Here is a 13349-nt window from a genome sequence, read left to right as displayed (position 1 = left end):
AGAGGGATGGTGGGTGTATAGAAAAAGCGGCCTGAGGAGATTGTTGAGGCAAATACTGTTGCAAAATCTAAGACATCAGGAGAGGTACGTGAATAGGAAAGGTAGAGAAGTATATGGGCTAAACGCGGGCAATTGGAACCAGTTTAGTTGGGACATCTTGGTTGGCATGGACGAGTTGGGTCAAAAGTTCAGTTTCCCTGCTGTATGACTCGATGACTATGTTACACAAATTGGAAGTTGCACTGGAACTGTAGAAATGGAGCCTCGTTTAGTTCAGTTGATTATTGTCACGTGTACTGAGATACAATGGAAATATTGTTGTTGTGTGCCACCCAGCAGACCTCCCAACATTTCATTTTATAAATCCAGAATTTTACATCAAAGTTCATAATATGGCGCGCAATGCAACTTTTCGGTTAAAAAAAAAGTATGCACGCCAAATGCGCATACGTGTTGCGCTACATTCACGGTATTATTGCCAACAGTCTGTAGTTCTTGGACTACATGTACAATGTCAGGCCTATCATGACTATATCCTAATATTCTACTATTATAGAAAGGTTATTGAACAGAAATACTTTTTACAACAAAGAAAAAATTGTTTTGTTTTGTTTTTTCTATTTTGCTTTTTCCTTACACATCCCAATTCTCTTGGTATTTAATAAAAGAACAACGGTCATAAAATGTATGACTAAGTTATGAAGAAAGAGTTTCATTTTAAAAAACTGCACATACCTAATTTAATTGAAGACATGCTTACTCCCGTGGTCTTCAACAGCAAATCACAACGGTCCATGTCCCCCCCAACCCTACTCCCCCCAACCCCCACCTCCCCTACCGCTCCCCTCCACATCCACTCCCCCACTCCCCAAATTCGGAAGGGTTGGGAGGTCTGCATCCAGTCAAAGAAAATACTATACATGTTTACAATCAAGCCGTCCACATTGTACATATACAGGATAAAGGGTACAACATTAGTGTAAGGTAAGGTCTGATACAAGATAGTTCAAAGGACTCCAATGAGGTAGATGCGAGGTCAGGACCGCCCTCTAGCTGGTGTGAGGGAGGTTCAGTTGCCTGATAACAGCTGGGGAATGAAACTGTCTCTGAATCTAGAGGTGTGCATCTTCAAACTTCTGTACCCCTTGCCTGATGGGAGAGGGGAGAAGAGGGAGTGAACGGAACTCAAGTGTACAAGTGCCGGAGTAGCTCAATGGGTCAGGCAGCATCTCTGGAGGACATGGCTGTACATTTCCTCCACTGATGCTGCGGTGATGTTGCGAGTTACTGGTTGCTGCCGAGTCACAGCCGGACGATGCTGAGACAGTGAGCTTTAGCACAACTATAATGACTTACGTTTGAGAAAGAGAGACAAGGATTTGGCGAGCATGCCGAGTGCGATTTCTGCTGGATTACAATGCATACTCTCAGAGAGTTATTTTGGGCAGGGGATGGAAGCGGACACAGTGTAGGTGATTCCTACTCGCGTAAAAACTGACTTACGTTAGAGTTCACGGGACGTAACCCTTACACAAGTCAGGGAGTGCCTGTGCAAATACCCACTGATGTATGAACGTACTTGTAAGAATCAGGATTCATTTCCATTAGATTCTTCAGAGATGGCTTGACCATCAGTAGCTTCATAAACATTGCGAGTGGTAAAGGGATATAAACCACGCACTCGTTGTACGCAACAAGACCACACAATATTCCAAGCAGGAAGTAGTTCTTCATGGGGACGTTGACCTAAAATGAAGATGGCAAACAGAACCAAAACACATAACAGCTGATCGCCAATGACACAACGTGGAAAATATTTGACTCTTTAAACATGTATTGGTGAGTTTGCATTTTTATAAGGCTATTCTCACGTTACAATCTTCAACCCAGTTTGCTGCTTAAAGCAAATCCAAGGTAGCACATCAAAGACATTCCAACGTAGAAAATTAACAACATTGCTGGGGTTATCCTAGAATGAGGAAGATTGTGCATGGGCATTGTTTGAAAGGTTTTTAGATCTAGTCTCTTTACGCTTCGGAGGTTCCATGGAGGTATTTGAGGCAGATAGCAACATAGAAAAATAGGTGCAGGAGGCCATTCGGCCTTTCGAGCCAACACCGCCATTCATTGTTATCATCACTGATCATCCACAATCAGTAACCTGTGCCCAACCTCTCCCCATATCCCTTGATTCCACTAGCCCCCAATATACTATAGCAATGTTTAAGAAACATTTAGACAGATACATGGATAGGATAGGTTTAGAGGGATATGGGTCAAATGCAGGTAGGTGGGACTATTGTAGATGGGACATGTTGGTCGGCCTGGGCAAGTTGGGTCGAAGGGCCTGCTTCCACGCTGTATGACTCTATTCTGCATTATGTTCAGTTTTTGACTTACAACTTCTGATGAGGTGATGTTTGTGTCAGGAGTCCCCATTAGAAAATCAAGATGATCAGGTTGCTATGCCTTCAATCTTCATAATCTATAACTCCATGTGAAGTCATCTAATGAATGGTTTAGCGAGTGGAGCCATAGACAAAGACAATATATTTTGACAAGGTCTAGGTTTGGGCTTAAGTTCAGAGATACAGCATGGAAACAGGCCCTTTGGCCCACCGAGTCCATGCCAACCAGCGATTACCCATACACATTGGGCAATTATTTACAGAAGCCAATTAACTGACAAACCTCCATGTCGTTGGAATGTGGGAGGAACCTGGAGCACCCAGAGAAAACCCACAGGGTCACAGGGAGAACGTACAAACATTGTACAGACATGGGTCTCTGACCCTGTGAGACAACAACTCTACTGCTGAGCCAGTGTTGCCCAAAGTTTCTTGCTTATCCATGATTTAAGCTGATTAGACAGTTTAGAAACACCACAGGAGTTATGGAGGTGTTGGCAATGTGATCTTATGGAATGTAATACGACCTTTGATGGTGCTGAGGAGAGATTGTTGGTTGTGTAAGATCTATCAGTGTGAACTGTTGCACTGTTTTACTTCATAAATTAACATACTCACCCGAGAAGGAAACCAAATAGTTCTGAAATCCTGAAAATAAATAAACATCTTTGAATCTGGCTGTATCAGCTCTTGAAAAACAAATTTGAAGAATTCCTTTCTCATAGCTCTCGGATGGACGTCAGGCTCCCCTTCAAATGTCACCTAAAGAAATGAACCAAATGCATGTGTAGAAAAATTATTACAAAGATACTTTGGTTTAGTTTTATTTTGTTTAGAGATACAGCGTGGAAACAGGCCCTTCAGTCCACCGAGTCCACGCTGACCAGCGATCACCCAGTGCACTAACAAATCCCAGACACGCTAGGGACAATTTACAATTTTTAACGAAGCCAATTAGCCTACAAACCTGTACGTCTTTGGAGGATGGGAGGAAACTGTAGCACCTGGAGAAAACCCACACAGGTCACAGGGAGAGTGTACAAACTCCATACAGACAGAATCTCTGAAGAATCAAGGGTGTTTCACCTAAAATAAAATCTTTCCAAGGATGCTGCTTGATTTGCTTAGTAGTTTGTCAGTAGTCACCTGATAGTTTGTCTTTTACTGGCACCACAGTATTCACAGACGTTTTAAAATTAATTCAAATTCTGATGGTGGCTCTGTGACTTCATAGTTAATGATTTCTCCTTTTGATCGATTGATTGAAAGATGCAGAATGGAAACATGTCCTTCAGCCCACTGAGTCCACACCGACCATCGATCAAAAGTTATCCCACTTTCTTATCCACTCCCTACACATTAGGGGCAGTTCTACAGAAGCCAATTAACCTACAAACCCTCCTTCTGAAAAAGGGACACAACCCAAAACGTGCATGGGCTTAACGGAGCAAAATCGTGGTCTTTGCAATGTGGGAAGAAACTGGAGCACCCAAAGGAAATCCACACGGTCACACGGAGAACATGGAAACTCCACACACAGCACCCAAAGTTAGGATCAAACCCGGGTCTCTGGCGCTGTGAAGCAGCAACTCTTTGCCAACTGTGCCGCCTGTGTTTTTGTTCAGTAACATAACAATGCTTGTAGTTCAGCCAAAACAATTCATGATTCTTTGTGTATTAAATAGACTTTGTTTACCCTAAGTTCTTTATGTAGATCGGCACTCTCCACCGTGCTCAATTTTGCAAATGTATCAGCAACTAAGTTTTCGCGCTTAACCATCAATGCGAGCACGGTATCTCTGGGTGATTCTGGGTTTCCGGCCAGCAAGTTGCGGTGTGTGAAGCGAATAACTTCCAAAGCTTTTATCTAAGCATCAGAGGTTGAAAAGGAGATAGACAGCACACATTATCATAACATTAAATAAAGCATTGAACATACTAATACTGAAGCTACAATCATCAATCCGTGCAATAAAGGGATTAAAAATATTAAGGGCAGGAATTGATGGTAAATGATTGAGAAGTGACGTACTTCAGGGTCAGTACTGGATCCTCCACTTTTATAAACATAATAGTGACTTAACTCTGGACCTGCAACGCAGAAACCTATGTATGGATTGTATAGGAGGGATTAACACCATAGACATAAAATGCTGGAGTAACTCAGTGGGTCAGGCAACATCTCTGGAGAAAAGGGAAATGTGACTTTTCAGAAGAAGGGTATAGACCCTGGTTGTTGCGAACTCGATGGGCTGAAGGGCATGTTTGCATGCTGTATCTCTAAACTAATCTAAAGTATGCCCTCTTGTCTTTAACATTTCCACCCTGGGGGAAAAAGGTTCTGACTGTCTATCCTATCTACGCCTCTCATAATTTCATCCACTTCTAGCAAGATGCCCCTCAGCCTCTGACGCTCCAGAGGAAACAATCCAAATGTGTCCAAGCCTCTCCTTGTAGTTAATATTCTCTAATCCAAGCAGGTCTGAAGAAGGGTTTCAACCTGAAACGTCACCCATTCCTTTTCCCCAAAGATGCTGCTTGACCTGCTGAGTTACTCCAGCATTCTATGCCATTTTAAAATCGTTCGCAACAAAGCTTGTAATAAGAGGTTGGGCAGCCTTGGATTGGTCAGGGCGTGGAGTACAAGAGTCAGGAAGAAACGTTACAGGTTGATAGGACTTTGGTTAAGTCGCATTTGGAGTATTTTGGGCAGTTCTGGTCATCCCATTACAGGAAGGATGTGAGGCTTTGGAAAGGGAGCAAAAGTGGTTTGCCAGAATGTTGCCTGGAAGAGAGGGCATTAACTGCAATAAGAGCTTGGGCAGCCTTGGATTGTTTTTTCTGGAGCATTGGAGGCTGAGGTGAGAACTGATATACAAGTATGAGAGGCATAGACAGTTAGAATCTTATCCCCAGGGTGGAAATATCTAAGACCAGCAGACATAATTTTAAGATGAATGGGGTAAAGCTTAAAGGAGATGCGCGGGGTAAGATTTTCCACACAGATGGTGACAAGTGCCTGGAAAGCGCTGCTAAGGTTGTTAGTGAAGGCAGGTACGATAGTGGCATTTAAGAGACTTTTAAGATGGGCACATGGATGTGCAGGGTATGGAAGAGTACGTGTTATTTGCAGGCAGAGAAGATTGGTTTAACTTGACATCATGTTCGGCACAGACACTGTGGGCTGAAGGGCCTGTTCATGTGCTATACTCTTCCATTTCCTATGTTCTATAAACTAGGGAGGACAGTTGTCGGCAAGAATATACGGCTGGTTGAAAAAGTGGATGGAATTTTAATGCATTTAGATACCATATAGGATCAATAGCAAAATTCTAGACATGCAGGAACAAAGGGTTCATGTGTGTATAAATCCGTGAAACAGGCATGACAAGAGAATTATGATTAAAGCATTTAAGATCCTCTGCTTCATAAATTGAGTTGAATAAACACCGAGGTGTGGATGTGAAACAGCGGGAAGATAGTGTGCAGGGCAGCGAGCAAGACAATGTGCATGCACTGACGATTATTCACCAGGACAGGAAGGGGCAGTGATTAATGCAATGTGTAGGCATTGATGGGATAGTGCGCAGGACAACAAGGAACATTGATGGGGCAGTGACTGGGGCAATAAAAACTGGGCTCCCTCAATCACCTATATTCCTGCATGACTGGTTTAGGGAGATTGGCGAGTGCAAGGAGCAAAGGGAAGTAATTTTGTGGTGGTAAACAACATTTGTTTCTGTAATTAAATGGCCCTTCACACTTCATCGGAGTATTATCAAACCAAATTTGGCACTAATATTTAGGACTGGCGGCATCATTCAGAGGGTGGTAGGTTTATGAAATGAGCTGCCAGAGAAGGTATTTAAGGAAGGAACAATAACAACATATAAAAGACAACTTGGGCAAAGACATGGAGAAGAAAGGTTTAGAAAGATATATAGACCAAATGGGACTAGCTTAGATGCACATTTTGGTCGGCATGGATGTGCTGGGCCAAACGGCCTGTTTCTGTGCGGTATAACTCTATGACTGTACCAAAGACGTACAGGTATGTAGGTTAATTGGCTGGGTAAATGTAAAAATTGTCCCTAGTGGGTGTAGGATAGTGTTAATGTGCGGGGATCACTGGGCGGCACGGACTTGGAGGGCCAAAAAGGCCTGTTTCCGACTGTATATATATGATGATGAAGATGATATACCAGTGCTGGTGACCACAATCTTGGACAAAGAGACTGGTTTTGAGGAGCACCTTTGAGGAAGACAGGGAGGCAGAGAATCTTAAAATCACTTTGAAATCATAGATTTTGCCCCATACCCATCGAGTTCTTTACCTGCATCCTCATATTTGAATCTTCGGAAAGTATCCGAGTCTTGGTAGATAGATCAAGGATGAATGGATAGGGGAAAAAAAAACGTACAATATCGGGCTTTTCCAGGTGATTGCCATGTAAGATAAAACAAAAAGCAGAAGTGTTATTGTGATATTCACAGGTGGCACATCCCTGCAAAATAGTAGCAAGCCATTTGGCCCATTGAAAGTGTGCTGTGAGGGAGATGCTGTCAGATGGATCTTAACAGAGAGTCCATGCCATCTCAGAAAAATCCCACCAAACCTGTTTAACTGAGTATTTCCCTGTAAATGATCCCCCTCACGTGCCTGTCAACTGCCAGCATGAGGGGCACTTGACAGTGTTTAACTGACTTGTGAACTAACATGTTTTCTGGATGTGGGAAGGAAGTGCTTGGTGGAAACCCACATGCTCCCAGGGAGAACCTGCCAACTACACACCGACTGCACCAGAGGTCAGGATCAAACTTGAGCAGCTTCAGCAGTGAGGTTTAGGTTTAACATTGTCATGCGTACCATCAGGCAGGAGGTGCAGAAGTCTGAAGGAGCGGTCCAGGCTTCTGCGGCCTCTGCCCGTTAGTATCAGTGAGAAGAAGGCATGAGTTTGCCTCTTCTCATAAGGGCGAACATTTCAGTGTCTTAAGTTGCAGGAACAACTACTTTCCTGCAACTATCAGGTTCTTGTACTGACCCACATAGCCCTAATCCCATCTTGAAAAGAGAACACTTTGGAAAACCTCTTGCACGGCGAGAGAGTTGTGTTTTTTCTTCTAATTATGTTTGTTTTTGCATGACTTGTCTTTTTAGTCTTCTTTCGTCGAGATATTTTCTGTGTATTATATGCACATTGTGTTTTTGTGGGTTTACCCGAGTCTATGTGCCTGTTACCGCTCCAAGCAAGATTATATGCACATTGTGTTTTTGTGGGTTTACCCGAGTCTATGTGACTGTTACCGCTCCAAGCAAGATTTTTCATTGCACCTGTACCTCACGGTACTGGTTTGCATGACAAATAAAACATCAGAAGTAAGACGGCAGCATGGTAGTACTGCAGCACAGTGGCAGAGAAATTGCCAGCAATAACTATTAAGCAAGTACAAACTTCGGTCTTAATTCAGAAGCGAGCAGTTCAGAGGGTGTTGTTCGAAACTTACCAGTTGGCCTCCTACAAATGGAAACAGGGCCTCTAGATTGATGTAGAATTTGCTTACTGGAATGCCATTTTCGGACTTGCTATTTGCCTAAGGTGAAATACAGACAAAAAAAATTTGTGACACCTGTTTTATGCTTTAGCTGATGTCTAACATGATACTTCTGCTCCATTTAGGGATGGCACAGTGGTGCAGCGGTAGATTTGCACCTTTACAGCTCCAGAAACCCACCTTCAATCCTGACTGTGGTCCTGGTGCTGTCTGTACGAGTTATTACGTTTCCTGCAGGTGCTCCAGTTTCCACCCACTCTCCAAAGATGCGCAAGTTTGTAGGTGAATTGGCTTTGGTAAAGATTATAAATTGTCCCTAGTGTGTAGGATAGTGCTAGTGTGTGGGGGTGATCGCTGGTCGGTGCGGACTCGGTGGGCTGAAGGGCCTGTTTCCACATTGTATCTCTAAAGTCTAAAGTTTTGCTCTATTTATGACACTTACTTTGTAAACCAACTCCAGTACGTCCAGAACCTCTTTTAGAACAATTGGACATTCGTGAAACTGGTGGTGCTGGGTTATCAGTTGGGATTCAAGAAGTTGAAACAATTTGGTCATCTGGACCAGTATGTTCTTTATCATTTGGACCAGTACGTTCAGGTTGGACGGTTTCAGGATCGACCAGTATTTTCCTAATGGTTAAAAAGAAAACACATAATTGGCGACTCTCAAATTAATAAGGCAGGGAACATTCACGGAATATGTATACAATAATTATTATTAGAATCGTTGACAGGAACATCCTTCTTTACCACTCCTGCAAGAGTTGAATCTAGAACTTTCAATAATTAAATAATTCTTCAGGGCATCACTGGTGGGCCAGCATTTAATACCCATTTCTTCAGGAAGAGATAGTGATCCACATCATTGACTTCTCCAATTTTAACAACCCTCCTTCCACCTCTCTTTCCTGTTCCCCCATCCCGTGCAAAACGTTACCACCACTCTTTCCTCCTCTTTCTCCCCACCGTCCCGTTTCATTGTGCAAGTCCCAAAACTGTTGAAGGTGCTTTATTTATTAAATACATTTAACAAAGTCACCAGCGAGTGCCTTCCACGTCACAAGACCATTTCCAACAGTGCTACGCCCTCTGCTGTGTATCTTGGGTTCTGTCATTAGTTCCAATACCCATCGCTATTTCCACTGATGCACATACCATTAACACATCGTTCCCTCACCTTTGTTCCGTTACGTGCGAAACTCCAAAGATGCTCGCTCAGTTAACATACTCATTGTCCTTACCTTAGCTCATTGTGGCACTCAGAAACCGCCAGCCGGAAACCACTATTGAGCACAATCACTATTATCCATTTATCCTGTTGGGCCAGATTGCGATCTAGTGTCGGGATTATTAACATATTAATTATCCTTACCCATAAGTGCGGAGCCAAGAAGTCTCGACCTTTGTGTAATGTAAAAGTAGAGTATAGGTCCGGTAAATAACATATCAATCTACCTCACCCGTGTTTATTCACAAAATGCTGGAGTAACTCAGCAGGTCAGGCAGCATCTCGGGAGAGATGGAATGGGCGATGTTTCGGGTCGAGACCCTTCTTCAGACTGAAGAAGGATCTCGAACTTCTCTCCCGAGATGCTGCCTGACCTGCTAAGTTACTCCAGCATTTTGTGAATAAATACCTTCGATTTGTACCAGCATCTGCAGTTATTTTCTTATACTACCTCACCCGTGTACTTCCTTAGCAATTATCTTTTTGGTGTATAAATGCTTTGTTATAATGACTCAATTTTAGAGTTGTATAAGAAAATAACTGCAGATGCTGGTACAGATCTAAGGTATTTATTCACAAAATGCTGGAGTACCTCAGCAGGTCAGGCAGCACCTCAGGAGAGAAGGAATGGGTTTTTTTTTTTTTTTTTTAATATCAAAAAATACTTTATTCAAGTTATAAATATCATTTACAAAACATCATTTTTAAAACAAACCCATCCGACATTCCCGGAGGTTACATATTCAATACAGGCATTTACTTAGACCTTTACATACATTTACATACATATCCCTTATTTGGAGGGGCGTCTCTCTCCACCACACCCTGCCCCCCATGTCCAGCAGCGGAAGGACCCTAGACTGTGGTCCTCCCCCACAGGGCCTTGGCGTTGGCTGCACCGAGCTTCAGAGCGTCCCTCAGCACGTACTCCTGCAGTCTGCAGTGGGCCAGTCGGCAACATTCCTTGACGGACAGCTCGCTCCGCTGGGAGGTCAACAAGGATCGGGCAGACCAAAGGGCGTCTTTCACCGAGTTGATGACCTTCCAGCAGCACTCGATGTCAGTCTCGGAATGCGTCCCTGGGAACAGTCCGTAGAGCACAGAGTCCTCTGTGACGGAGCTGCTCGGAATGAATCGTGACAGGGACCCCTGCAGACCTCTCCAGACTCTCCTGGCAAATCCACACTCTTTGAAGAGGTGGGCCACCGTTTCCTCTCCGTAGCAGCCGTCCCGAGGGCAGCGTGCGCTGGTAGTGAGGTTCCGGCGGTGCAGGAAGGATCTGACTGGGAGGGCTCCCCTCACCGCCAGCCAAGCCAGGTCTTGGTGCTTGTTGGTGAGTACTGGCGATGAGGCATTTTGCCAGACAAGCTGGGCTGTCTGTTCTGGGAACCACGCCACAGGATCCATGGAGTCATTCCCCTGCAGTGCCTGCAGGACGTTCCGTGCTGACCACTGCCCGATGGACTTGTGGTCAAAGGTGTTGGTCCGGAAGAACCTGTCCACAAACGACAGATGGTTCGGCAATGTCCAGCTGACTGGCACATTGCGTGGCATCTGCGCCAGGCGACGTTTCGGGTCGAGACCCTTCTTCAGACTGATGTCAGGGGGGCGGGACAAAGGAGGGATATAGGTGGAGACAGGAAGATAGAGGGATATCTGGGAAGGAGGGGAAGAGAGGGACAGAGGAACTATCTAAAGTTGGAGAAGTCGATGTTCATACCACTGGGCTGCAAGCTGCCCAGGCGAAATATGAGGTGCTGTTCCTCCAATTTCCGGTGGGCCTCACTATGGCACTGGAGGAGGCCCATGACAGAAAGGTCAGACTGGGAATGGGAGGGGGAGTTGAAGTGCTCGGCCACCGGGAGATCAGTTTGGTCAATGCGAAGCGATCGCCGAGCCTGCGCTTGGTTTCGCCGATGTAAATAAGTTGACATCTAGAGCAGCGGATGCAATAGATGAGGTTGGAGGAGCTGCAGGTGAACCTTTGTCTCACCTGGAAAGACTGTTTGGGTCCTTGGATGGAGTTGAGGGGGGAGGTAAAGGGGACAGGTGTTGCATCTCGTGCGGTTGCAGGGGAAAGTGCCCGGGAATGGGGTGGTTTTCGCAGCCTTTGACTGTGACACTCTGTCCTTGTGCAAGTAAAATAAACTCATGGCTGATGATTAATCAAGGCGTCCACATGTCTTACTGAAGAGTTTGACTTTGACCAACTATAGCCCACCCTCTGGCTTTACATCCACTGCTTATACAACATCCTTTTGCCTCCTTTTCACTTCCAGCCCAAGTCCTCCCAAATGCCAATCAACACCCCCCCCAACCTGTTTCCACCTATCACTTGCCAGACTTTATTTCACCCCACCTCTTTTCCAGCCTTTTCCCCCCACTACAGTCTGAGGCAGGATCCTGACCTGAAACGTCACCTAGACCATCCACAGATGCTGCCTGACCTGTTGAGTTGCTCCATCATTGTGTATTTTGCTCAAGATTCCAGCATTGGCAGTTTCTTGTGTCTCCTTGGACTGCTACACTTCTCGTTGGAAAAGATATTCTTTACAAAGCTGTACGGTCGCACCTGCAATGATGTAGCTACGGCAAACGATTAACTACCACAGAGAGCTGATTGATCGTTGAATTTGAGATTCAGATGGGTGGTAACACAACTGAAATCAGACTTGACTGGCAAGCAAAGCAAAGCGCATTTAGAAGATAGTCCTTGGTCACCAGAACCGAATTCTAGAAGCAGAGTCCAGTAGAAGATATCTGGTACAAATATCAATGATTGGAAAAGATCCAAAACCCAAACTTCATGAAACAAATGACTCTTCAAGAAATCCTTAGGTATGTGAAGAAATCTAATAAATATATATATGAAAAACATTTTGTACCATTTCATAGATATACGTAAATAATTTTAAATATATATATTTAAATATTACCTTGGGTAATATAAAATCATCCCTGACCTGTAAAGAATTTGGCTTGATTGTATTTCTGTGCAATATTATCTCATTTGTTTCCATAACATGCAAAGATTTTCACAGTATCTCGATACACATCACTACAATAAACCTGAACCCAAACTTAAAATCCACGCCTGCTTGTGGCAGCCAAGTGATCATAACATAATTTTTTGCTACTTCGATGTGAGTTCTTCCTATTATTATGAAGAAGCATTCACCAAGCATGGGATTGTTCATTCACTAATAGGGAACGCGACCTGTGTCTAGACTGTCATGAGATGTGAGCTGGGTCAGAAGGGTCTCGACCAGAAACATCACCTATTCCTTTTCTCATGAGATGCTGTCTGACCTGCTGAGTTACTCCAGCTTTTAGTGTCTATCTGTCGTGTGCTTTACCCAACTGACGATGTGTTGTTGCAGCAGTAATCCTCCTCAGTACTCCTCAGAAAGCTAATGGCTTGTTGGCCTTCATCGCGAGAGGATTTGAGTTTAGGAGCAAGGAGGTCCTACTGCAGTTGTACATGGCCCTGGTGAGACCGCACCTGTAGTATTGTGTGCAGTTTTGGTCTCCTAATTTGAGGAAGGACATTCTTGCTATTGAGGGAGTGAAGCATAGGTTCACCAAGTTAATTTCTGGGATGGCGGGACCGACATATGATGAAAGAATTAATCGACTGGGCTTATATTCACTGAAATTTAGAAGGACGAGAGGGGATCTTATAGAAATATAAACTTCTCAAGGGATTGGACAGGCTAGATGCAGGAAAAATGCTCCCCTTGTTGGGAGAGTCCAGAACCAGGGGTCACAGTTTAAGAATAAAGGGTCGGCCTTTTAGGACTGAGATGAGGCAAAACCTTTTCACCCAGAGAGTTGTGAATCTGAGGAATTCTCTGCCACAGAAGGCAGTGGAGGCCAATTCACTGGATGTATTCAGGAGAGAGTTAGATATAGCTCTTAGGGTTAACGGAATCAAGGGATTTGAGGAGAAAGCAGGAAGAGGGTACTGATTCTGGATGATCAGCCATGATCATATTGAATGGCAGTGCTGGCTTGAAAGGCCAAATGGCCTACTCATGCACCTATTTTCTATGTTTCTAGGAACAGTGATGCAGTGGTGGAGTTGCTGCCTTACAGCGTCAGTGACCCGGGTTCGATCCTGACGACAGCTGCTGCGTCTGTACGGAGTTTGTACGTTCTCC

General features: G+C 44.3%; 1 protein-coding gene across 3 annotated transcripts in view; it reads right to left on the bottom strand.

The window, feature by feature from the left end:
* The window catches only part of LOC144595781 (putative E3 ubiquitin-protein ligase HERC6), a 61055-nt gene that overhangs the window by 12038 nt on the left and 35668 nt on the right, over positions 1 to 13349 (bottom strand). For all 3 annotated transcript variants that reach the window (XM_078403447.1, XM_078403428.1, XM_078403438.1), the window contains 6 exons: positions 8404 to 8591; positions 7914 to 8000; positions 6743 to 6838; positions 4105 to 4275; positions 3027 to 3170; positions 1580 to 1746 (listed from right to left, as the gene is read on the bottom strand). In XM_078403447.1, the coding sequence (XP_078259573.1) occupies positions 1580 to 1746; positions 3027 to 3170; positions 4105 to 4275; positions 6743 to 6838; positions 7914 to 8000; positions 8404 to 8591 (853 nt within the window). The remainder of the gene's footprint in view (positions 1 to 1579; positions 1747 to 3026; positions 3171 to 4104; positions 4276 to 6742; positions 6839 to 7913; positions 8001 to 8403; positions 8592 to 13349) is intronic.

The sequence above is a fragment of the Rhinoraja longicauda genome, chromosome 1 (genome assembly GCF_053455715.1).
Source record: "Rhinoraja longicauda isolate Sanriku21f chromosome 1, sRhiLon1.1, whole genome shotgun sequence".
Taxonomy (NCBI): Eukaryota; Metazoa; Chordata; class Chondrichthyes; order Rajiformes; family Arhynchobatidae; genus Rhinoraja; species Rhinoraja longicauda.
Note: the sequence above shows the minus strand (reverse complement) of the source record. Positions and strands in the feature narration are given on the sequence as shown.